Here is a 25,398-nt window from a genome sequence, read left to right on the forward strand (position 1 = left end):
CGATCTAGTCTGACTGAACACAATGTCCTACAGGAACTCTCTTCGTCTCTGACATCCAGGTTAGTTTGTCATGCCTTTTTCCACCATTGGCACGCCCACTTGTTTTCTGAAGGTTTCCTGCCATTCTTGAGGTGGAAGTCGATATTTTGTTCCAGCATATTGCTACTCCCACGGTCACAAAAGACTTTCCGATACTCATTCAAAGGATCGTCGGCGCTGGCAGTACCGGGTTTCCTCATGGGGCTGAAATCTTGACCAAACTCCATGAAAAAATGTTAAACCAACTAGTACTCCCCGGGGGCGGAAAACCAAGCATAGCATGTTTTAATATGCTCTTACAACAGGGAATTCGACACACATAGACCCCTGAGGTCAACTCTACACGAAAATCACGTTTTCGTTGTTACGTCAAACCTGCTCCTCCCCACTTCCCGACATATGTTTTTAGATTTTCATCTCACGAATTAACCAAAGTGCTGCGTGCATAGGTCGACTTGCGAGGTCGTATGTCTGTACTACTACTATGACTATGACATCAGAATCTGGATACATCCGTTCCTGATTCTTAATTTTACGCCCGCCACTATCTCTCAACTATCTCACAGTTTCACCTCGTGCTGAACACGAGCACTACTTCTAGTCCTTATCTGTGCGTCCGATTGCTTAAACTCCATCCTTTGTCCTCCTATGTACATTCCATTCGTTTCTCAGTCCTTCCCCTTTGACCTTCGTGTTGCATATAACACGACGCGTATCGTCTCAATCCGACCGTCATTCGGACACCTGTTTTTGACCCTAAGTATTAGGCTTGACATATAAATACGGTATCCTCGATATTATCGAAGTCTTCGAAAATTCTATCTCCATCTCAATCGACCATTTCTGTTCTCGCTGTGTGCCTGTTAGCAGCTCTGCAATGTCGAGCAACCAGGCGCGGATTAATGCTCTGCTGAGGAAGTCGCTTACTGGGGAACTTCTTGACACCCAATTTTACCTCTTCTCCGTTCGATCGAAGCGTGAGGGCAACGTTACCAACCTTCAAGCATTGTTTGCCAATGACGAAGCCCTCACCGCGGGTTCAGAGTATTTCAATAGCTGTGAGCCATTTCGCAATTCTGTTACCACTCAGTCAAGTTCAGCAGACACTTTCAGTACTTTCCGAAAAGACGTCGAATGATTCTGCTGTGGTCGAATTTCAAGACTATCACCCTTGTGAAGGAGGGATCTCTCTCGATGAGTATGGCTATGCGTCCGATAGTGACCTTGATGAAGAAGAGGAGGAGACCGACGAAACTGTACAAGACAGTAAGTGGTTCCACCCATCTTGGCACACTTAGGTTGACCTGTTGAAGATGAGAAGTGTGCGGAAGTCTCTGCGGAACGAGTATCTCGAACGGTATCGACTAAGAGCTTTGCTACCAATGGGACGCAACGTATCATTCCAAGCCGCAGAGTCTTAGTAACAGACACTGCATTCAATACGTGCGGTTTACCAGCCTAGCGCTAGATTCTGTTGCTCATTGACTTTGCATAGCTGGCGGGCTTTATTAGACTATCTGTACACTGACGAGATCGTTTTTGCACCTTTGCGATCACAAGCCAGCAAGTCAGTAAAACGTCGCAGCCCCGGTGAGGCCCCACCATGCTCACCAAAGTCTATGTACCGGCTGGCATGCAAGGTGTGTCTCATGTAACTATTGATAATCCACGTGAACTCATACTGGGACCGTACCAGATAAAACACGACAAATTGCAGGCCAAAGCGCTTGCTGCGATACGCTCTAGTCTAACTGAGCACAACATCCTACAGGAACTCTCTTCGTCTTTAACATCCAAGTTAGTTGATTATTCATATATCTGTGCTACCATGGGGGTGTTAACATGTCTTCGGAAGGTTTCCTGCCATTCTTGAGATGGAAGTCGAGATTTTATTCCAGAACATTGTTACTCCCACTATCATGAAAGACTTTCCGACACTTATTCAAAGGATCGCTGGCGCTAACCTTCCGCATGGGGCTGACATCCTGACCAAACTCCACGAGAAAATGTTAAGGCAGCACTACCCCAGAACTTCGTCACCTGTACCTGCACCTGCACCTGCACTTGCACCTGCATCTGCACCTGTACCTGACAAGTGCTCACCGCCAAGTGGTCCATTCAAATTCAACTGGGAAGAACCACAAAAACCGGTAGCAGTGTCGTGGACCTGACTACACTGTAGCCAAATTGATTATGTAGGTTCCTGCAGCATAACAAGGAACTTGTTTTCCTCTGATAGGTCGGAGTCAATCTGGCACTAGTCTGCAGAGCCAGCTAGATTAGCACATCTCATGAGCAGATAAGATAGATGATTTACGAGCTTGGCTTCTATAGTTCGTAGTTGAGCCGAGGGACTTAACGTGGTACATGGCCAAATAAAATATTCACAGATATTAATAAGACATGACAGCAACTCAGGCGGCCAGAGGCTCAAGGAAACTCTTCTTGAATGGATTCCCCAGACATCCACGTCCTCGCAGAGGCATCCGTCCCTTCTCCGCGTGTGAAACCCGCTCCACAAGCCTCTTCCATCCACACACAATTCTCCTACTCCCCTAGTGACGACGGAACAGACGAGAATCTCCTTATTCTTCTGCACGGGCTCGGTGAGCGCGGCGTCATACCACTTAGCTAGAGCAACTAATCCGAACGAAGTCATCGGTAAATAGGTGATACCAATGTCCCTTTCACGCGCCTTGGGAGATCACTCAAGCTCCCTCAAACAGCCACCCTCGCGCTCCGCGCACCCGATCTGTACGTGTCTATTCGGCCATCCTGGTTGTATGTATATCGAGCTTAACAATGTATTAGTGTCCCCTTCCTGTACGAACAGGCTTTTCAGTGGTATCCTTCCTTCGATCAACTCGGTGACCTCATCGAACGGCCAGACCCCAGTCCCGCACTCAATCTTCTGAAGAATGTCTTGGGCCATTTGACGGGTGAATGTGGGTGGCCTCCACATCGCATCCACTTGTTCGGATTTGCACAAGGTGGAAGCGTTGCAGCCGAAGCATGTCTGCAGTGGTGGCGTCGCGAGCTAGAACTTTCATCACAGTCGCGCATGACCAGCAACGAGACCCCCGTGCGGCCCTTAGGTTCGCTCGTCACTATTTCTGGCCCGCTGCTTTCATACCCAACACTCTCGAAATCATGCGAGACACCTGTTCTTGTTTTTCGCCGCCCACGTGAGCTCAAGAGTGGGGCAATAAATGCATTCAGGAAGGGTTTCTCTCGAGTAAAGGATGTAGAGCGTGCGGGTGAGGGTATGCCACGCGCAAGCTTAAGGGAGGAATGGCAGCCGATCTTGGAGTTCTGGAGTGAGGTGCTCGGATGGCGCCCTGGGGATGGTCTGTATGAAGTTACGACGGGGACGTCGACTTAAGAACGAGCAATTTTCATATATCGCTTTTAAAATATTGAAAATCCAACCTTTACGTCGCCTTGGGAAAGGTGACGGGCATGTACAACCATGTATGAATGTATTGTGATTTTTGATATATTGGTCGTACTCTACATGAGCGTCACACTACTGGCGATATCTAGCGTGGTTGAGGCTTGCCGCATACTTCCACGCAGTTTCCATCAATATTGTCTCAATGTATGTGACCATCCAGAGCGCAGTGACGACATGGCAGACCATGGTTTGAGAGGCTATCAACATCGCTGGGGGTGAAATGCATGAGGGATCAGAGAGCCTCGAATGATGGAACAACTCACCAAATATGAAACAATGTAGGGACCAAGCGACAAAGAATATGGGGGTGACTATTGACAACAGGTAGGACAACACGAAGTAGCTGCCTGGCTTAAATTGCTGATCATACTTAGGCCAGTCGGATATCAACAGTGCGATCATGGCGAGCATGAGCGATATAAAGAGCAGACAATGAGGAACGGGTGATGTATAGTCAAAATATGGCACAGGAGAGCCAGTAGTGACGAAAATACCACTTATAGCGAGGAGCACGCCTGCCTTTTTGAAAGTATGTCAGCGCCGGATTCAGCTCGCGCGGAGTCAGATAATTTACTCAGTAGTGATAGTGCTGGCCAGGAAAGAGCATGACCTGCTCCTAACGGTTTCGAACGCTTGCTGTGATTGGAGGGACTTCCGATGATCTTCAAGATCTGGGCGTCCAAGTGCCAAAAAGCAGAGTACCCTCGTCAAGAGGGACATGTAACGAAGGGCCTCTGGGAGGGGCTGTTCTTCGACAAGTGTTCTTTGGTCAGTAGTGACATATAACTTGAGAGGTAAGTGTAGTTTAATGATACACCAAGAAATCCTAAGTTTTGAAAGCGCACCTCAGTGGAATAGATTGAGGTCATGGTGATGAAGGGAGCAGTACGGGTGGGCTAATACGCTCCCCATACTGACAGGAATTATATATGCCCTTCCGCATGCTGAACGCATAAGGATAAAGATCAGTGATAGAATGATAGAATGCAGGGATTGTTCATATATATTATTGTGATAACCGTTGGACCGGATTGGCTGTCAAGCTGGATTGAATCCGCGTTTCCCCAAAGGACCGAAGGAGTGGAGAAATGAGCAACAGCACAGCCATGACGTTGGGCGCAACTCGCCGGCGGTATCTTGTGCTTAGAAACTCGTTACAGAAACCTTTGCCAATGAAAATCGTTCATCGACATCGTTCATTTGTCGAGTGTCAGCCCACTCGACCTGTACATGGAATTCGGGTCAGTGTCACGGTCGCTGCTAGGTAAAATCTGTTTATTTTCTTTGAACATGCACAACCATCAATGATCAGATCCACAGGCCCGGCAGAAGAGGCCAGCGTACAGGCTACTTACAAGCAACGCATGCAGAAGGTCCGAAAACATGCGTAGCGGCTAGCCTCGGGGATCCCTGTCTCCTTCGCACCTGTGAGCCACGAATGCTCTGGTGTAAGGCGTACCCCCAGCAGTCCGCCGTTCCCGCTCGTCGTGTTGGACGTGGACTCCATCGATGAGATGGCTAATTATGTAATGCAGTGCGATGCCATGGCCGGTAAGTAGACCGAGTCACATGAACACGTTCTAACAAGAAAATCTTGCATATCGCTTCTAAAGTTTAATGAAGAATTACACTGCGCAGACTCAAGCACATGTACATGGCGCAGATATCGGTACAGCTATGCAATGGATATATTGTGATCCCTAATATATTGGTCGTATGCTGCATGAGCGTCGTCAACGAGCTCGAGCAAAAGCTTCTTTTCCCGTTCGTCCAGGTCGCCCGTTGACTCATTGTCCCCATACATGAAGTGCGTGCTCTTCTTCCTGATATTCTCCACGACAAACTCAGACCACGCCTTCCACGGTCTTGGCCTGATGGGGACAATTTCCTGGAGGACTTGCGTAGGTGCCGTGCCAGACTCCCAACAGAGCGCTAGGCACGCCAGAACGGCAGCGGATGCTCTAGAACTGGCTTGGTACGTTTTCACCTCCGGAGTATTCAGTAGGGTGATGAGGGCACTTGATTGCACATCATCTTCCTTTGCTGATAGATATAGGTTACATCCCCCAGACACTAGGAGCGACAACAGGAACACGAGTTGCCCTGGTAGCGACCCGAAAGGTATGAATACGACTTGTAGGGTAACTTGCAACAATGCTATGACTGCGCAGAGAAGGAGGGCGCAACCCCCTCCTTTGAGCTTCAATCGCAGTTTTCCCTTAGTCACAGCGTTTACGTCCTCCTCGTTGCCCCTCAATATCACGATGCGATTATCCGACAGTAGCATACCGTCTCCAGGTGGAACTCCATCCGCCGGTTTGAGCCGTTCAAGGGTGATTTTCCCAGTGCACATAATGAAAGAAGTGATTCCAGAGGAGATCATCCCGAGCAGAATCATCTTGAAGGACAGCCAGTCCTCAACACTGGCACAAATGGCGCAAGCTACGATGCTAGTGGCGCTAGCGATTATGGGTAATGAGGAGTAACGAGAACTTCTTGGGGGAAGCGTGTCATTTCCCGTCCGCACTTTCTCCTTGAAGTCCACGATTATCAATTGCATCGGCGTCGGGCTAAACCTCTGACCCACGACCACTGGCTTGCACTCCTTGTCCCTCCAGTTGCTGTTATTAAGCACGTACGCGAGATGGCGAGTATGCTGCATGACCGTTCCTGACCGCGATGCAATGTATTTGGGCCCTTTCTTGCCATCTAGGCCGAGGGAGAGCGAGAGTCTCTCTGAATACGATGAGATGGAACCCTGCAACAATGTTCTAACCAGCTCCCACACAATTGCATGGCTTCCAGGTGCGTTGTACCATCCATGCCACATACGACCATATAGCGGTTGTAATGCAAGCACAGATACGGCTGCTTTGCCTCCGAAAAAAATTGCTATTCCAGACGCGACATCCAGGTCGAAATGCGACCACGATAATCGAGAGGAAGGAGAGGCATTGGTGAGGAAACTGAGGGGCGACTCAAGGGGCATGATATCCTTGTAGGAAGGGAATTGGCCAGCCCTTTCGTTTTAAGTATTTCTTGTATGGCTCGGAGGACCCTGAGTAACCATCATGCCATAATGGACACTCAGCACAGGTTTGAGGTGGGGTAGGTGCGCGGAACTTCAGCCCCGCCGAAGACCTCCAACCAGAAATACCCGCACGCTACGGCTCATGAGTCGAACTGGTAGGGTCTGCTTCGAGTTAGTGTAACACTTCTTCAGGATCCAGTGTGGTTAGTTCTTAGTCAAGGCTGTGATCTGTTTTAGGCACAACCAATGATGCTTACCCACAGGAACCATTGTTGCTGTTTGAATAACGCAATCCTTCATAATCGAGGTATGGGGCTATGTCGATACCGTAATCGGTACAGAAGTACTGGAATTTGTGCTAGTACCCGGGGTATTGGTATACTCCATGTACTTGTACTCTAGGTAAAAGTCGGCCACATCCACTAAATCAAAATTCTGACTCGGGAATAGATACAGCTACCGTTATGATATAGTCCACTTCAAGCGTCGCCTCAGAGACGCGAACATGTCCCTTTCGGATGTCGACCTCAATCTGCTTGTCTGGCATCGTCTCAATCAAGAAATCAGCCCTACTATTCTTGATGTCGTTCATGTTGACGGAGTAGTTTTGAATGATAGAACACACAGGACACCCAGTTCCACCTCTGCCCAGCTGAACATAAGGGGCGGTGGAATTCCTCTGTGGGAATCTGTGGTTGTTGGTCCCCCCGGAAGTATGGGAGAGAGACAGTGAACGAGAAGATAGTGAACGAGGAGAGATAGAATTAGATTGAGGGAAAGTGAGGGAAGATAACGCAAGAGGAGAAATTGGATCGGTTTGGTTGCTAGATAGGGTGGAAGTAGGGGAAGACATAAGAAGAGAGGCGTCATTGACAGCTCGACGGAAAAGTCGCGAAGTGTCGACATATTTGTGTAGGTCAGCATTTGTGAGGAGGTGTACCCAAGGACGGTGATGTTCGATCCCAATGAGAAGGACCGTTACTTCGCCACGCGGGCCCTGCGAGTAAACGCAGCCACATTGCATGTTATCTGAAAGCTCAATCCGAGTGCAGGGATCAAGAACTCGGTAGCCACTCCCCTGATCCACATTATGGCGGCCTCCCGGCTTAGGGCATACATAGTAACCGCCGTGCTCCCAAACGGAATCTGTAGACTGAAAAGTGAAGAATTGTCGGCGATTAATGGTTGGTAGTATATTATGGTCGACCACAATACGTATTGTACGCGGGGCAAGGCCTTCGAGATCTGCGGACTCGAGTTTTTGAAGTTTTGTGGGCGAAGTCCGAAGAAAATCATCGCAACCAGGTCTTTCTTTCAAGTAAATCCCGTAGGGAAACTCTTGGTCTTCCCTGTGGCATCTTAGGACAGCAAGCCACGCATCTCCGACTTGCTTCATAGGAAGAGTGATGTGAATGCCGTCATTCAAAATGGAATAACCACGTGGCAGGTCACGAAAGGGGCTGCGACTCCCTGCAATGCGAAGAAGACGGTTGATAAAATGGGAATGCTCGATGACGAGGACCGGAGAAGCCCATGAGAAAACGTCAGGTGCAGATGCCAACAATCCGCGATTTCTGACAGAATTGGGATGTGCCAGTGAATCGTGCCAGGCGAAAATGGTTTGATCATCCGATGATTTCATGATCTCGAGCTGAAGGCGCCTGAAAGCTTTCTCTCCTTCTCCGTAAATGATAGGCATGTGGATGCCAAATAGCCCCATCAAAGAATAAGCTCTGTCTTCTATTTTCTGTGTCTTTTGTCCTGCAGCCCATGACATCTTCTCCGCGATACTGGGATTGCATGGGTTACCCATCAGAATATCTTGACGGATATGGGTGATTTTATTCAGGATACGCGCAAATGTTGCCTTGCTCCCGATTTTAACCCAGTGCTTGTTGAAGAAATAGACATTATCTGGAGCGATTAGCTCTTGTAAAGTCCATCCTCTTTGGAACCAATCAGCCTTTTCGAGAGCAGATTGAAGGTCCCTATCGTCATCGACATCGTGCAAGTAAACGTAACACACAGCGGAGTCCCGATACCATGTGTACATGGAATTGATCGCTTCTGATAACTCGGCACTGCTGGTCTTATCAATGCAGCAAGTGTCGATCCAGATATGCTCAAGACCAGCTCGAGATGCATGATCGCGCGCTCGTCGGAACTTCTCATAGCCTTGTTTGCTTTGAACGTTGGGAGGGAAAGTGGGTTCCTTAAAGTAGATTGATGGTAAACACCAGCAAGTAGAAGCTCGAGCGAAATGACATACCGCATAATTAACGTGAGGGCCTTCACTAGGAGGAACTTGCGTGCGTTGCAAGTCTTGGAAAGATATCTCTTCACGGTCGGCGAACCATCGGTGAGATAAGATGGCGTAAGGTCGCACAACCGTGGGCGTTTCTAATATTAGTTTCTCGGTATGTAGAAGTCGCATCGTTCGCTCTGCTGTGTGGTTAATTCCAATCCCTTGACTTGGAGTTGCAGTCAAAGCAGAGACTCACCGCCAGACGGATGATATTGGACAAAGGGCACGAAGGAAGACCGGCATGGAACAACGAAAACGGCCGCGACTAAAGAACATTTCTCAGCGTCTATCACCGTGATCGGAAAGGAACTTGATCGATAAGGTCACAGCGCTCGACTCCAAAGGCAGTGCTTGCAAGGCTCGGATGCTGTGCTTATTTTCGTCGAGTACGGCAAGATCCACTGGCAGCCATTATTACCATCGTTATGAAAAACGAGGTCAGTCGCATTGCTATATGACAGTATGCACCAAGTAGGGGGAAGAATCTGTCTGTTTAATTCAATACCGCAGATCTGACTTGTTTACTTGACTTTCCTTGATTGATGTACCGATGTCGTCAAACAAGACAGCAGCATGGAATCTATTTTCTGCAAGCACTTGTTCATTGATGACACAAGGTGATGTCAGCATTTTGTCAATAAGTACGTACCATCAAAGGATGACAAGTCTGGATTTGAAGCAAGTAGGTACCAACAGAGTCCAAACACGACGACACTGCAGAGTCAGAATCTTTCGTCCCTGATATGTCGTATAGTCATCCCACGTGTGTAGTTGGCAGTGACAGCTTGGAGCTTTTACTATTAGTGATTCATTCGAGTCGAGGGTTGCCGACCTTCAAGTTGTCATAAAGTTAGACCTGAACAACCGGAGACCACTTGGCGCTACTAGTGAATGGGAGGTAATGAGTTAGATTTATTAGGACGAACCATATGCATAATTGTAGGCTTGAGATTCACCGGCATGGTTGGGTTGCCTGCACAGACATTTAGCAGTGCATTTCCAGAATGGGTGGTAACTGTGCGAGAGACATCAAACTCGAACTCAAATCCAGTCGACGCGGTCTGCACTTCAAGTTGAAGGATGTCAAGTGAATTGCCATTTGGCATTGCGAAAAAACGTACAAAGTCCTTATCAGACACTTCCAATAGTATCAGGTATCGAGCGTTCAAGCCTGAAGTGTGTAGAGATCGATGATGACCCTACATGCATAGTGGCGTTGTTTTCGTTACACAATCAGTCCAAGCTCGGTACAACAACAAAAAATACGGACCCCTGAATATAACTAAATTTCATCAGGCAACACCGCATGACCTTTTCCATTGTGTAAACAGTGGCACAGAAATTGATCTCCTAACACGTCTCCCTTACTGCCTCCAAAATTTCTGCTCTCGTTCGTGCATACGGATCTGCCTCTTCCGGCGTGGGCAGTTCAATGTGTATCGACTCACACAAGCGCCCAAGCGCCACTTCCTGCCTTCATTCCCCGAAGCATCTTCCGCTGTCCAATTTGTTCCCAGTGACAACGGGTAGGTTGCGTATCTGCACGATCTAGAAAACAACATGAGAAAAACAGTAATAGAGATATGTATACAATGCACCAGTCCTGTGTGTGGCTCACACATTCCAAACGGATACTATGACTCGTCAGCTCTCGCTTTCTTCCTCTCCGCGCCCTCCAGCTCATCCTTCCCCTTCCCCTTGTCAAGTCCATCCCCAAGGATCCCACCACACGCAACCCTTGCTTCCCTTCTCATCCGCGTCCCAGCATCTCCGACACACCTAGCAGCCTCCATCATCTAGTTCTCTTCTTTGAGCCCCTCCCTTGTTAGCAGCGATTTGCGCACCGCGCTGTGTGGACCATCACTAAACGGTCCCCAACCGGTGCTCCCGAAAATGGTTGTAGGCCCTCCCGCTCAATATATACCCGATGACGTAGAGGTGGTGGACTGCTGGCCTGAAGGTGCACTTTGAGATGAGACACCCGGGGGGTCGGGAAGCTTGCCGACAAGGTCGCCTGGCTTAAATCCTTTTTCTGTGATCTCAGCAAGACATTTCGATCTGTAGTAGTTGTCTGTGACCCAGCGGCCATCTGTAGCCAGAAACAATAAATTCCGCGCAAGTTTCATTGTAAGAGAATAAGAACGTACCCAGGATCACCTTGACACCATATAGTTTATGTGCTGCGTGCGGTGACGAGGGTGACACTACGCGTTTTCAGGTGTGCACCGAGCTTCCCTGCAGAGATGAGGAACTCCCTTTCGTGCTGCGTAACGGAGAGCTTGAGCGTGAGCAGATTACGCCAGAAGAAATATAGAGAATCACGAAACCCTGCGCGCGGGCGGCATCGATAACGAGCATATACCGCCGACTTGAGTGCTGCTGGGGTAGCACAAAGGTGTGGCACTTAAACTTGAGACCTGGATTTTCCACGACACAGGTTTTAACAAGGTCAAGAGATAGAGCAAGTAGAAATACAGTACACACCTCCTAGAAGATTGCCATCCACATCAACCTTCTCGTCACCTTTCTCGTCTGGGTCCGTGACAAACTCGTCGCCGTCAATAAAGTAAACCTTTCCTCCTATTCGCATGAACGGTCAACCATCTTGCTCCCCTTCCTCTGCTTCAGCGTCGTTAGCATCTTCGCCGTTGCGCTTTGGTAGTCGAATAGTCAAAGACCGATTGGCACATGTCACCCGGCAATCTACTTCCTCCCAAACCATCTATATTGGCAACTACAATTGGCGTTTCCGGAACGATGCTTACTACCGAAGACCTAGTGCCACAAAACAATAAACTGGGTTGCGTCAGTGAACTATTGGAAGACATACTGGTTGCGGATGGAACACGCCACCTTCAACACACTTTCACAGCAGTGCCAAAATCTAACACGACACTGGACAGCCCGAAGGGTAGCAATGCCGAAAAACCATGTGCTAGCACGGATGACGAGCATGAGCGGAGACCATGACTCTGTCAATGGTACATAGCATGTTGATCGTGAAACAGGCGAAATAACGTTGATCAATTTCCTACTAAATTATAAACAGGTTAGTCAATCTTACACGCCCATGAGCCTTCAGAACCGACACGTTGAACGGTCTTGTGCACACCCACTTGTTGTAATAGATTCAGCTAAACAAAAGGAGGAGGAAAGCGTCCAAAACGGCTACAAAATTGTTTCGAGTACACAAACTGGAATCTTCGTAAAATCGCAGGCAAGCAAGATGAAAGTCGGTAACGCCGAACCCTAGTGTACTGCAAAACGTGAAAATAGCGAACGATATAACCCAAATCAAGTGGCTAAGTGACAAAGGTGAATCACTGTACAGTACCAGGAAGCAAGATAAAGCAAGATGGGTAGGAGGAACGCCATATGTACATGGTGCAGATACTGGTTCAACTATTCAACGTAATCCCGAATATACCGGTCGTACGCTGCATGAGCGTCACCGATGAGTTCGGTCAAAAGCAGCTTTTCCTGAACGTCCAGATCGTCGCTATTCCGATAGTCGAATTTCTTGTTCCTATCCTTGATATTCTTCGTGAGAATTTGAGACAAGGCATTCCATGGTTTTGTCCGGATGGGGACAATGTCCCGGAGGACATTTGCAGGTATAAGCGTGTCAGACTCCCAACAGAGTGCTAAGCATGCCAGAACGGCAGCAGTTGTTCTAGAATTGGTTTGGTACGTTGTCACTTCCGGAGTATCCAGTAGGGTGATGAGGGCACTTGATCGCACATCCTCTTCCTTCGCTGATAGATATAGGTTACATCCTCCAGACACTAGGAGCGATAACAGGAACATGAATTGTCCTGGTAGCGACCCGGAAGGCATGTAGATGAGCTGTAGGGTAACTTGCGACAACGCTATGGACGCGCAGAAAAGGAGGGTGCGAACCCCTCCTTTGATCTTCAGTCGCAGTTTTCCCTTGGTCACGGCGTTTACGTCTTCCTCGTTGCCCCTCAATATCACGATGCGATTATCCAACAGTAGCATACCATCTCCAGGTGGAACTCCATCTGCTGGTTTGACCCGTCCAAGGGTAATTGTCCCAGTGCACATGATAGAAGAAGTGATTCCAGAGGAGACCATCCCGAGCAGAATCATCTTGAAGGACAACCAGTCCTTGACACTGGCACAAATGACGCAAGCTGCGATGCTAGTGACGCTGGCGATTATGGGTAATGAGGAGTAACGAGAACTTCTTGGGGGAAGCGTGTTATCTTCTGTGGGCACTTTTTTCAAGTCCATGATCATTAATTGCATTGGCGTTGGGCTAGGCTTCTGACCCACAGCCACCAGCTTTCCCCTCCAGTTGCTGTTATTAAGCACTGCGTACGCAAGACGGCGAGTATGCTGCAGGACTGTTCCCGACTGTGATGCAATATATTTGGGCCCTTCCTTGCCATCTATGCCGAGAGAAAGTGAGAGTCTCTCTGGATACGATGAAACGGGACCCTGTAACAATGTTCTAACCAGCTTCCCCACAATTGCGTGGCATCCCGGTGCGTTGTACCATCCATGCCATATGCCATTGCGACCATACAGCGGTTGTAATGCAAGCGTAGATACGGCTGCTTTGCCTCCGAAAAAAATTCCTATTCCGGACGCGACATCAAGGCCACGATCCGGCCACGATAATGGAGAGTAAACAGAGGCACTGGTGAAGAAACTGAGAGGTGATTGATCAAAGGGCATGTCATTCTTGTAGGAAAGGAAATGGCCAGCCTTCTCGCACCTTTAAGCATAACTTGGAGGACCCTGAGCGCCGAGCGACCATCAAAATGAAGTTTGCAATATTCGGTATAGCTTGGGTTGGAGGGTTTTCCTGATTGGCATAGATTACCTTGTTGATGATCGAACCGATAACTACAGATCTCGTGTCGTCAGGGTCTAATCTAACTAAAAACGAGTGTTTACGGATGATGACCTGAGTACGACGTTGGAGCCGATGACGAGGAAGTCGAGGACGAGCTGAGAATGACTTAGTACGTATTTGGTAATAAACAAATAGAATGATACTCGTATTGGTCCTGATACGCATAGTTAACCGGACCTGAGCGCTTGAGCTAACTAAAAAAAATATCACATGAGCACTTTCGAACAACCTTGTAGTACGAAGTCACATTTACTAGTCGGCACCCGCCACCTGGTGTTTTGTTATCAGTCAGATCTCAGACCTTTCGAGCTACTTCAAACCCTGCCCACACAAAGTCCGAACACCCTCTCGGCATTCACAAAGAAAAGACCCCAGACTCTACTCGACATGTTCGTTTCAGCTTATGATGATATACCAGAATTTGAAATTTTCACCTGGCCGCTTTTATTTAATTGGAGTCACTTAAGCTTATGCTAGCGACTTTTCTAAGTCGCGTAAGTAGTCATTCTTACTTTGGGGGTATTAGTACAACGACTGCTGATCATTGTCGCGGAAACCATCGACATGTACTAGAGGCTGCGAAACAACACACGAGTGACAGGATGCAGTCATGGAATATTGAACAGTCGATCGAGTGCTTCGGTTCACTTTACAACACAGTGTCGAAAATCTCCAGCGGCCTTGCAAGTGTTCCATATTGGGATATTGTTCTGATGCCTGATAACTACATGCTCCCAGGGGGTGTGATTTATTTTATGCGCTTCAAAGGACGCACATGTCGCTTACAAGGATTTTCGGCGCTTTCAAGTTGCTTCTTGAGCGTAGGTACGGTCCTTTTTGTGACTCGTCCCATCGTGGTTCGACGTATTACCGACTTTGTTGGACTGGCCTGCTAAGGCTTCGTTCTGTATACAGGCTGCTGTAAGTACTGGAATTTACACTTGTACTCTAGATAAATTTAGGCCACGTCGCTAAATCAAAATTCGGACCAGGGGTCAGATGCTACCGTTATGACATAGTCAATTTCGAGCATTGTCTCAGTGACGCGGCGAACCTGTCCCTTTCGGATGTCGACCTCAATCTCCTTGTCTAACATCGGCACGATCTTAAACACGAAATCAACCCTGGGATTCTTGATGTCATCATCCATGTTGGAGTACTTTCGAATGATAGAACACACAGGACACCCAGTACCACCTCCGAGTCTGTGCAGCTGAGTAACAGGGGTGGAAAAGCGCCTCTGTGGGGTGTTGGTTCCGGCGGTAGCAACAGGGGTGGAAAAGCGCCTCTGTGGGGTGTCGGGTGCGGTGGAAGTAAAGGAGGGAGACTGTGAACGAGGAGAAGAAACAATAGATCTGGGGGTAGAAGGGCGAGATAGCACAAATGAATCGGCTCGGTTGCTAGATTGGGTAGTAGGGGAAGACATAGGAGGAGGAACGGGTCGACGGCGAAGTGGCAAAGTGTCGACATGTAGGCATAGGTCATCATATGTAAGAAGGTGTACCCAAGGACGGTGGTATCTGATCCGAATGAGAAGGACTGTTACTTTGCCACGCTGGTCCTGCGAGTAAATACAGGCACACCAGCCGTTATCTGAAAGCTCAATCCGAGTGTCGGGATCAAGAGCTTGGTAGCCACCCCCCTGACCCACATCATGGCTACTTCCCGGCGTACGGCATACATAGTAGCCGCAGTGCTTCCAGACGGGATCTGTAGACTGGAGAGTGAGGAATTGTCGGCGTTTAATGGTTGGTAGTATATGATGGTCGACCACAATACGTATTGTTTGCGGGGCGAGGTCCTTGAGATCTTCGGAATCGAGTACTTGAAGTTTTGTGGGCAAAGTCCGAAGGAAACCATCGCAATTTTCTCTTTTTGTTAAGTAGATCCCGTAAGGAAACTTCTGATCTTTCCCTTTACATCTTAGGACGGCAAGCCACGCATCTCCGGCTTCCTTCATAGGAAGAGTTATGCGAATGCCGTCATTCAAAATGGAATAACCACGCGGCAGGTTATGAAAGGGGTTAGGACTCCTTGCAGTGTGAAGACTGTCGATCAAATCGGAGTCATCGATGGGGACGATCGGAGAACCCCGCAGGAAAACGTCAGGTGCAGATGCCAACAATCCGCGAGTCCTGTCAGGATGAGGATAGTCTAGTGAATCTTTCCAGGCGAAAATGGTTTGATCATCCGATGATTTCATGATCTTGAGTTGCAGGCGCCTAAAAGCCTTCTCTCCTTCTCCGTAAATGATAGGCATGTGGATGCCAAATAACCCCATCAGAGAATAAGCTCTGTCTTCTATTTTCTGCGTCTTTCGTCCTGCAGCCCATGACATCTTCTCCGCGATACTGGGTTTGCATGGTATACCCAGCAGAATATCTTGGCGGATGCGAGTGATTTTCTCCAGGATATCCACAAATGTCGCCTTGCTCCCGATCTTAATCCAGTACTTGTTAAAGAAATAGACGTTATCTGGAGCGATTAGCTCTTGTAAGGTCCATCCTCTTCGGAACCAATCAGCATCTTCGAAGCCAGCTCGGGGGTCTTCATCGCCACCGACATCGTGCAAGTAAACGTAGCACACAGCGGAGTCTTGATACCATGCATACATAGAATTGATCGCTTCTGACAACTCGGCACTGCTGGTCTTGTCAATGCAGCAAGTGTCGATCCAGATATACTCAAGACCGGCTCGAGAGGCATAATCACACGCTCCTTGTAATTTCGCGAAGCCTTCTTTGTTTTGAACGTTGGAAGGGAAAGTAGGCTCCTTGAAGTGAATTGATGGTAAATACCAGCAAGTAGAAGCTCGAACGAAATGACATACCGCATGATCATCACACGGGTCTTCACTAGGAGGAACTTGCATGTGTTACAAGTCCTGGAAAGATGTCTCTTCACGGTCGGCGAGCCATCGGTGAGATAAGATGGCATAGGGTTCCACATCCGTAGGCATTTCTAACATTTGTTTCTTGGTATGTAGAAGTCGCATCGTTCGCTCTGCTGTGTGGTTAATTCTAATCCTTGACTTGGAGTTGCAGTCAAAACTCACCGCCAGATGGATGATGTTGGACAAAGGGCACGAAGGAAGACCGGTATGGAACAACGAAAATGGCCGCTACTAAAGAACATTCCTCAGCGTCTATCACATCAGAAAAACACTTAATTGATAAAGTCACGGCGCTCGGTTCCAAAGGCAGTACCTTCAAGGCTCGGATGTTGTGCTCATTTTCATTGTGTACGGCAAGATCCAGTCAATATATGAAACACGAGTTCAGCCGCATTGCCATAAGATGGTGTGCACCTGGTAGGGGGGAGAATCTGTTCAATTCGATACTGCAGATCTGACTTCTTTTCTTGATTGATGGGCCGATGTCGTCAAACAAGACAACGCCATGGAATCTTTCTATTGTCTGCAAGCACTTGTTCATTGATGAAACAGGGTGATGTTAGCCGCATTGCGAGGATTTCGTCAACAAGTACGTATCATCAAATGATAACGAGTCTGGATTTTGAAGCAAGTAGGTACCAACAGAGTCCATTCTGTGCAGGCCAAAGTCTTTCGTCCCTGACATGTTGCATAGTCATGCCGCGTGCGTAGTTGGCAGCGACAGTTTGGAGCTTTTACTGTTAGTGATTCGTTCGAGTCGAGGGTTGCCGACCTTCAAGTTGTCATAAAGTTAGACCTGAACAACCGGAGACCACTTGGCGCTACTAGTGAATGAGCCCGGGAGGTAATGAATTGGATTTGTTAGGACGAACCATATGCATAATTGTAGGCTTGAGGTTCACCGGCATGATTGGGTTGCCTGCACAGGCATTTAGCAGTGCATTTCCAGAATGGGTGGTAGCTGTGCGAAGAGACATCAAACTCAAATTCAAATCCAGTCAACGCGGTCTGCACTTCAAGTTGAAGAACGTCAAGTGAATTGCCATTTGGCATCGCGAAAAATCGTACAGTCCTTATCAAACACTTCCAATAGTATCAGGTATCAAGCTTTCAAGTCTTAAGCTCGTAAAGATCGATGATGACCCTACACGCGTAGTGGCGTTGTTGTCGTTACACAATCAGTCCAAGCTCGGTACAACAACAAAAAATATGGACCCCTGAATATAACTAAATTTCATCAGGCAACACGCATGACCTTTTCCATTGTGCAAACAGTGGGACAGGAATTGATCTCCTAACACGTCTCCCTTACTGCCTCCAAAATTTCTGCTCTCGTTTGTGCATATGGATCTGCCTCTTCCGGTGTGGGCAGTTCAATGTGTGTATCGACCCACGCAAGCGCCCAAGCGCCATTTCCTGCCTTCGTTCCCCGAAGCATCTTCCGCTGTCCAATTTGTTCCCAGTGACAGCGAGTAGGTTGCGTGTCTGCGCGATCTAGAGAAAACAAAATAAAAACAGGGGGAAAAAGTAGTAGAGATATACATACAATGCACCAGTCCTGTGTGGGGCTCATAAACGCCAAGCGGATACTGTGACTCCTCAGCTCTCGCTTTCTTCCTCTCCGCGCCTTCCAGCTCCTCAGTTGCCCCTCGCTTCTCCTCTCCTTCAGCTACCTGCACTTCCTTCCCCTTCCCCTTGTCAAGTCCATCCCCAAGGATCCCACCACACGCAACCCTTGCCTCCCTTCTCATCCGCGTCCATTCTTCACCAGCATCTCTGACACGCCTCGCAGCCTCCATCATCCAGTTCTCTTCCGTGAGCCCCTCCCTTGTTAGCAGCGATTTGCGCACCGCGCTGTGTGGACCATCACTAAACGGTCCCCAACCAGTGCTCCCGAAAATGGTCGTAGGTCCTCCCGCTCGATATATACCCGATGACGTAGAGGTGGTGGGTTGCTGGCCTGAAGGTACGGCTTGAGATGAGGCACCCAGAGGGTCTGGAAGCTCGCCGACGAGGTCGCCTGGCTTAAGTCCTTTTTCTGTGATCTCAGCGAGACATTTCGATTCGTAGTAGTCGTCTGTGACCCAGCGGCCATCTATAGCCAGAAATAATAAATTCCGGATGAGTTTCATGATAAAAGAATAAGAGCGTACCTAGGATCATCTTGGCACCATGGAGTTTATATGCACTACGTGCGGTGACGAGGGTGACGCTACGCGTTTTCAGGTGTGCACCGAGCTTCCCTGCTGAGATGAGGAACTCCTTTTCGGGCTGTGTAGCGGAGAGCTTGAGCGCGAGCGGATTACGCCGGAAGAAATATAGAGAATCACGAAACCCTGACGCACGCGCGGCGTCGATGGCAAGCATATATTGCCGACTCGGGTGTCGCTGGGGTAGCACGAAGGTGTGACATTTGAACCTACGACCTGGATTTTCCACAACGCAGGTTTTAACAAGGTCAAGAGACAAGAAAGATAGTACACACCTCCTAGAAGATTGCCGTCCACATCGACCTTCTCGTCACCTTTCTCGTCCGGGTCCGTGACAAACTCGTCGCCGTCAATAAAGTAAACCTTTCCTCCTACTCGCATGAACGGTCGACCATCTTGCTCCCCTTCCTCTGCTTCAGCGTCGTCAGCATCTTCGCCGTCGCGCTTTGGTAGTCGAATAGTCAAAGACCCACGACCCCGCCCTCGCCCTCGTCCCCTTCCTCTCCCGCGTCCTCTTGCGCGACCGGGACCAGTGGGGGCTGCACCTCGACCTCTTCCACGCGGGCGTCCCCGTGGACGAGGGAACGGTCGTGGCTCCACGCCTTCAGCCCCTACCTCCTCCGCTCCGCTGCCTTCGCCTTCATCCCCTTCACCCTCGACAGCACCTTCTTCAGGTTCCTCATCGCCGGGCTCGTCTTCGTCAAGGACACCCTCTGAATCCTCTCTCTTGGTCTGGAGTTCGCCATCTTCGACAGAGTCGTCGTCGTCGTCGTCTTCATCTACGACAGACGGCGTAGCTGGCGTTTGCGCGAGGCGCGGCTTGAGAATGATCTTGGGAGTAGAAGTAGATGTGTTGGCACGTTTCATTGTCAATTCAAAAGTTGGTTCTGAGTCTTTGTGGAGACAAGGGTGCAGAGATGTTCTGTAGCTAGTGATGGCTGGTAGATGTGTTCGACGTTCAGATGAGAATTTAGAATTTTCAGGTGTAATTTTGCAAGACGCGTCAACATATACTTGGTAGTCGAAGCTATTTTGGTTCACAAAATTCATGCTTCACGGCGATCTGACATCACAATACAATATATAGCAAGACCGTGTAAAATGAATGGGACAGAGCAACATTTGATTCATTTATCAAGAGTACAATTCACGACCAGCAGCACCCCCAGCAGCATGTCCAGCTGAGAAGAATCCGTCCCACTCCAAAATATTTGGCGCGCGAAGGAGGACAGGGCAAGACCTGCCCGGCGTTAGCACACCGCAGATTTTGTTGAGGCCTTAGCGTCACAGGCTCACTCTGCTTAGTCGTTTACTCTGTTGATTTGGTATGGTGAGAGGATGAGGGAAAGGTTATGGAATGAATACGAACTGGAACGGGCTCTCATCTTTCTGCGTTTGCGCCTGAGCCTACGGGAACGCTTTTTCTTCCACTTGTCTCTCATCCTGGTGGTACCGAAAGGTTAAATCGAGAAGCAACAACAGAAACCAGATTGTAACATACCTTGTTTGATGATGGAAGTGTCTGACGAGAACGCCTTGGAAGCGTGAGGTACTATTGGTGGGGCTTGATGGTACTGTACAGCTGCTTACTCAATACAGTCTCACGCCTTGACGTCATGTGGATCCGGAAGCGCAGAATGATTAATCTAGATGGCCGCCATCATCAGGGATACGGACGGGCATGAAGAGTCAAGAGAATGAACCAGTATTCAGATATCAGTACAAACGAAGATCATTCTTTCCAGAATACCACGAAGGGACTACAGATTCAAACGAAGAGAGCATCATAAAAATGTGCTTGTATATGGGACAGCGCGTACAGCAAATGATAGCAAGTACAGGTAGATAAGTAAAGTTACAACATGAATTCTGCTGCGAGAAAGCGCAATATTTTTCTAATACGGTATGAATTCTATTGCATAGAACGAGATACCATCTTTGAGCGTAAGCTAGCAGACATTGGCCTGCAAAGGCCATAGTTTGCCTTATTCCACCTCACTTATTATTCCTGGAGGGACAATTAAGAGGTAACTGCGAGTTTGCCTGGTGATTGCAAAGTGAATGAGCACGTAGAAGGCAATCGCCATGATTGGCACGACCTAGTGGGTTGAAGATCAGTTTTTATTCGAGCAGAGTGTAAGCACGCCGGCTTACCTGAGTTCCCAAAATCAGTACATATACTGTCGCTGATGCTGAAAGCTAAGCTTTCAGTATTTCACCTTTTGGTGTAACGGTTATGCGGGCGGCAGTCTGACCATGTTACACAGAGGAAACAGATTGGTATGGTGACGAGCATTGCAGAATACAAAACAGCCGCATTCGTGAGTTCACGCACTATCGGCATCATGATGCTCTTCGTAGGGCGGATTGTAGAACTATCGCAGTCAATCACCCAGACATGATATGCCAACAATCCTGTACACATTCAGCGCGCTTCGGCGTTGCGCTAATGGAAAAATGTTTACCTGAACTCGAAAGATTAGTAGTAATAGTCAAAACTACGAACGCAGTGATCCACTGTCCAAGCGGTTTAGTGAAGGTGCCCACAGAACTAGTACTGGCTCGCGCAATATAGTAATTTGCAGCAATGCCGATCACTTCGTCAGAGCACACCACTTCCTGAGAAATTGCGACCTAACCTACGGAGATGCACCACAGTAAGCTTGGTACGATGATAGCCCAAACGGAGTGCCAAATAAAAAAACGGTGATAAACCTTTTATAACACAAGACAGTTCTATAATCCCAGAGGAATAGTGGTAAAAATGTGAACCCACCACCCCATCAGCAAGTAGAGTTTGCAAGAGGTATAACGCATGTCTGGTCACATATGATTTTTGGGTGATGTCTCCAAAGAACCCAGCTGGCATGGGGAGGACGAACATATTGGATACTCACCATATAGAATATATTCCACCGGCGTCGACAATACATCAGCGGAATCCAATGGGATGGCGCTTGAAGCCATGATGTGATATCTTGGAGATCAGTGTGAAGTCGTGGGCATCTTCGACAATTTCGTGTAAGTATCGTTATACTCGGTGTCAGATCTCATTGCAAGACAGATCATAATGGCAGGTGAAAAAAAAACATGATATCATTATCATACATAGTTTGGGAAAACTTAACTTTGATTCCCCTGGCTCTAAATTAGAATTAGGCTGTCCCTGTGACGAGAATGAATCAAACAGATCGCCTCCAAATGAACGAATCGCATCGAGAGTTAGTTCTCTGGATAATGGGTCAGACTCGCAATTTGCAAGGACACTACTTGAAGTCCACCACAGAATAAATGTTGTATCCGGCCTTTGACAACCAAATGCTCACAGGCATCGTGTAATTATTGGCAACCTGCTGTCAATGTCGTCGGGCTATGTCTATATGCATCAATAATCAGCGCTTGGCACAGCGTCACACACAATGATGCAACATTGTGTTTCAAGGACAAATACTGATACGGCGATTAGCCTTACTGCCATAGGAGTGATACACATTGATAGATCACAATTGTTCTGGAGCTCAGTGGAGTCGAGGCTATGATAATATGTTAAATGGCGTCTTGCTTGTTTGAATCCCATTCCAGCTTTCGGAGCTGAGTAGGCGGCGTATCATACTACTTATTCCTAGAAAAGCTACTTGAATAAATAAATCAACTATCTTTCCAACTCAAGTAGAAGAGCATGTCGCACTCATCTGACTGCTATACCTAGTTTCTCGTAGACATTTAACTTTAACCTTTGAAACCTCGAGCTGGAAGAATTGAAAGACGGGTCGCAGTCACAGTTTGGTTGCGGATGACGTGACTGTCCAAAATCAGCCATTACCGATCTCGATCGACGGGACTGCTTCGGCGACCAACCTTGCTGCAGCACTCAGAGTCTCAGACACCGCCTAACATGCTACGGGCATCAACTAACGTGGCGGCACGGTTCGCTGTGTGCATAATACGACCGTCCAACTCGCTACTGTGTAGAAAGTCCTTCAGCCTTTTCACTTCCACCCGTATCCTCTCAGTGCACGCTTCCCGAGCTGCGTCTCTAACCAGTCGCACGCATGCTCTCTTTGCGCGCTATTCAACTTCCAATCCAGCAATATCAGACCCATCTCGGCCCGACATTTTCTACCACCCCGTTTCGCTTCCAATGATAGGTTCAGTCTATGCAGTTTCCTTCCTCACTCAGCCACCACCGACCCCCGATTCATGCTCTGTCATGGGATGGTTACCCGCAGAGACTGCAGGAGAAGCGGACACGGACGCGGGGCTAAATGATTTCGTAGAGAATCGTACGTCACTAACACTACATTATCCCGCTCGATTCACATACCTACTGACTGTCTACACAGCCAAGTTTCGCGCAACCATGCACGAGGCAATCCAAACCGGGTTACGAGAAAAAGTGGATGACATTTGGATTAACGGTGCACTGCAATTGCAACAAGGCTGGATGCATATACACGGTATGTGATGCCTCCTACTTTACTTACGTTCGGCTAGAACCAAGAACAATGTCACAGACAGCCGCAACCTTCCAGCGCTAGGCAGAATAGGCAACCCGGATGATATCATCGCCTCTGTATTAGTGCGGGATAGCAAAGTGAGCTTTGGTGACGTGCGTTCTACTCAGTATTACTCATCAAGTCCTTGAAAGATTCTTCCCGACACGTACCAGCCCATGCCATCTTATCGCCTTTGTACTTCTGATGGCCCGACCCTTCTTACAGAGGGCCTTGCAGTCAAGTTGAAGCTGGTGCTAGAGGGCGCCATCGCCCGAGAAGCAGCCCAGTGATGTCGCATCATCATCCTTACCACCGCGAGCACCCTCAGCGGCAGAAGCTTTAAGACCTCATATTCGTCGATAATCACTAGTCAATCATGGACAATCAGTAATAGTTACTTGCATTATTTCACTGGGAGCCAGTATTGCATTCATATTGCATTCATACTTGCATCTTCCCTCGCATAGCTACAACTGATATCAGCTAAACCTCAGGCTTCATGACCTGCAGTTCGAAAGTGAAAAGTATGCATCCATTTGCAAATTTAATAAAACGTGAGTCGAGCTCCAGAGAAGCCATACGATGAGATCATAAAATATGCAGCATAACCAAGAGCAGAGCACGAACACAAAAATAAAAGCAGATGCGAGTAGTAGATACGGGGGAGGATAAATGAAGAGCAAGATAAAGATAGGAGGCAAAGGTACTCGTTAGATGTCATCAAGATAGTGGTAGGACATGATGCGTAGAATATGGTTCCTGGGTTTTATTTTGTGATGGATCGGTGAGTCTTTACCGGTAGCTGCGTGGCGAGCGAGGTCCGAAGAGACCAGGGCTGCCTTGGTCAGGTACAATCAGGTTAGGCTCGATCGACGGCGGCGTAGGTGCCAGCGCAGGGTTTGCTAGTAACCATGGCGTCAATTCACCTTCTTAACGATGCGATGAGAAATCGATACTCACGATGCCAGGTGACCCAGGAATGTACAGGCTGCCTCATAGGTGCAGGACCAGGTTCAGGGGGCGGTGGTTGGTCGGGACGCGTCTTGCGAATGCGCCTCGTGCTGCGCGGGAGTGTGCGCCATGCTGGACGGGCAGGCCCAGGTTCTTCAGGAGGCGGGGGAGGTGCCTCGGGCGGTGGTGGCGCATCGGGCCCACCAGGACCAGGCATCGGCGGTTTCCTGTCAAAAGAAAGATAAGAACAGCCTAAGTTGAATTGAGACATCTTACCAGTCAGGATCAAACTCCCCTCCCGGTCCGTATTTAGCTTTCATCATCATCAGGTATCCAAGTTCACTAGAAGAGATAGATGTTCAGACACACGAACGACGTGTTCAAGCAAAAACTCACTGTTGGATGTTACGGCGTTCTTCACGAAGCTTGCCAACTTCTCCGAGAAGCATCCGGACCTCAGTCGCGAGTGCTTTGCTAAATTCGTCAAGATACTAGAAACGATTTCGTATGGGCATTTAAAATAAATAAATACACAGTTCACAGGACTCACCACTTGCACATTGAATGGGACTTGTTCCCGGGCAGTAGCACGGACAGCTTCAAGGGTGTCTTCATGCCGCCGCTCACTTTCAGCTCGCCAGTCTGCCATGAGGAATAAAATCAGCAAAGTACCACTCCAAGACATGCCCAAGACACACCCTGAGAAAGAACTTGCAGCGCCTCCCGCATTTCGTTATTTTGCCGGGTGAGTTCATCGAGCACCACTTGAATGTCGGGCTTGCCCTCCTCCCGTAGCCTGCGCTCTTCCTCTTGAATTCGATCCGCCTCACGGTCTTGAACGAGCCTGGAGACCATATCCTTGAGTTCATGGAACTGCGCATCTTTCTCAGCACGCCTGCCCTGCTTTTCTTCCCATCGCTGATCCATAAGCTCCCTCTTCCTGGTACACTCGTCGCGTTGCTCCGAAACTAGCTGTGTGATGTCACTCAATTGCGCGTGCATACCTTCGTCACGTTCATTAGCAGCCGCCCGTTCCTCGTTCTCAGTCTGTCGTAGCTGTCTTTCGCTGTCAAGCTCCCCACGAACACGCGCAAGCTCTTCCTCCAGGTCATGAACCCTTCGATCGCGCTCTTCATC

The 25,398-nt window shown here is 48.5% G+C and overlaps 6 protein-coding genes across 6 annotated transcripts; all 6 read right to left on the reverse strand.

Moving 5' to 3' along the window:
* Positions 1 to 3,506: 3,506 nt before the first annotated feature.
* On the reverse strand, positions 3,507 to 3,920 carry BJ212DRAFT_1400380 (uncharacterized protein). The gene is made up of 2 exons (XM_041337313.1): positions 3,757 to 3,920; positions 3,507 to 3,702 (listed from the first exon to the last, which is right to left on the reverse strand). Exons 1-2 carry the CDS (start codon positions 3,902 to 3,904, stop codon positions 3,566 to 3,568), a joined length of 285 nt encoding a protein of 94 aa, XP_041185887.1. The 5' UTR covers positions 3,905 to 3,920; the 3' UTR covers positions 3,507 to 3,565.
* A 1,659-nt stretch (positions 3,921 to 5,579) lies between these two features.
* BJ212DRAFT_1212291 (uncharacterized protein) lies at positions 5,580 to 5,933 on the reverse strand (the record flags this gene model as incomplete). Its single annotated transcript, XM_041329253.1, has 1 exon — positions 5,580 to 5,933. A coding segment is annotated over one exon (354 nt), but the record flags the coding sequence as incomplete, so codon positions are not given.
* Positions 5,934 to 10,651: 4,718 nt separating this feature from the next.
* BJ212DRAFT_1400404 (uncharacterized protein) lies at positions 10,652 to 11,604 on the reverse strand. Its single transcript, XM_041337314.1, has 6 exons — positions 11,431 to 11,604; positions 11,314 to 11,409; positions 11,199 to 11,246; positions 11,035 to 11,157; positions 10,977 to 11,009; positions 10,652 to 10,918 (listed from the first exon to the last, which is right to left on the reverse strand). The coding sequence occupies exons 1-6, from the start codon at positions 11,549 to 11,551 to the stop codon at positions 10,743 to 10,745; spliced, it is 597 nt and encodes a 198-aa protein (XP_041185889.1). The 5' UTR covers positions 11,552 to 11,604; the 3' UTR covers positions 10,652 to 10,742.
* A 315-nt stretch (positions 11,605 to 11,919) lies between these two features.
* Positions 11,920 to 13,488, reverse strand: BJ212DRAFT_1400414 (uncharacterized protein; the record flags this gene model as incomplete). The annotated part of the gene is made up of 1 exon (XM_041337315.1): positions 11,920 to 13,488. A coding segment is annotated over exon 1 (863 nt), but the record flags the coding sequence as incomplete, so codon positions are not given.
* A 1,445-nt stretch (positions 13,489 to 14,933) lies between these two features.
* On the reverse strand, positions 14,934 to 16,856 carry BJ212DRAFT_111655 (uncharacterized protein). Its single transcript, XM_041329017.1, has 4 exons — positions 16,767 to 16,856; positions 16,542 to 16,714; positions 15,295 to 16,484; positions 14,934 to 15,231 (listed from the first exon to the last, which is right to left on the reverse strand). Coding segments are annotated over exons 2-4 (1,233 nt in total). The 5' UTR covers positions 16,584 to 16,714; positions 16,767 to 16,856; the 3' UTR covers positions 14,934 to 15,230.
* A 1,042-nt stretch (positions 16,857 to 17,898) lies between these two features.
* BJ212DRAFT_1400422 (uncharacterized protein) lies at positions 17,899 to 18,319 on the reverse strand (the record flags this gene model as incomplete). Its single annotated transcript, XM_041337316.1, has 2 exons — positions 18,284 to 18,319; positions 17,899 to 18,241 (listed from the first exon to the last, which is right to left on the reverse strand). The coding sequence occupies exons 1-2, from the start codon at positions 18,310 to 18,312 to the stop codon at positions 17,899 to 17,901; spliced, it is 372 nt and encodes a 123-aa protein (XP_041185892.1). The 5' UTR covers positions 18,313 to 18,319.
* Positions 18,320 to 25,398: the final 7,079 nt, after the last annotated feature.

Source organism: Suillus subaureus (assembly GCF_016647635.1).
Source record: "Suillus subaureus strain MN1 chromosome Unknown BJ212scaffold_114, whole genome shotgun sequence".
NCBI lineage: Eukaryota > Fungi > Basidiomycota > Agaricomycetes > Boletales > Suillaceae > Suillus > Suillus subaureus.

What these genes read in the sequence shown, in the direction of transcription:
- BJ212DRAFT_1400404 (XM_041337314.1), bottom strand. Translation starts at nt 11,551, where the DNA reads ATGGTTTGGGAGGAAGTAGATTGCCGGGTGACATGTGCCAATCGGTCT. An exon ending in GGATGGCAATCTTCTAGGAG is followed by an intron (nt 11,247 to 11,313) that starts GTGTGTACTGTA and finishes TGGAAAATCCAG; the next exon opens with GTCTCAAGTTTAAGTGCCAC. An exon ending in TGCACACCTGAAAACGCGTA is followed by an intron (nt 11,010 to 11,034) that starts GTGTCACCCTCG and finishes CACCGCACGCAG; the next exon opens with CACATAAACTATATGGTGTC.
- BJ212DRAFT_111655 (XM_041329017.1), bottom strand. Translation starts at nt 16,583, where the DNA reads ATGCAAGTTCCTCCTAGTGAAGACCCGTGTGATGATCATGCG. An exon ending in ACCCGTGTGATGATCATGCG is followed by an intron (nt 16,485 to 16,541) that starts GTATGTCATTTC and finishes ATTCACTTCAAG; the next exon opens with GAGCCTACTTTCCCTTCCAA.
- BJ212DRAFT_1400380 (XM_041337313.1), bottom strand. Translation starts at nt 3,904, where the DNA reads ATGCTCGCCATGATCGCACTGTTGATATCCGACTGGCCTAAGTATGAT. An exon ending in CCTACATTGTTTCATATTTG is followed by an intron (nt 3,703 to 3,756) that starts GTGAGTTGTTCC and finishes TTTCACCCCCAG; the next exon opens with CGATGTTGATAGCCTCTCAA.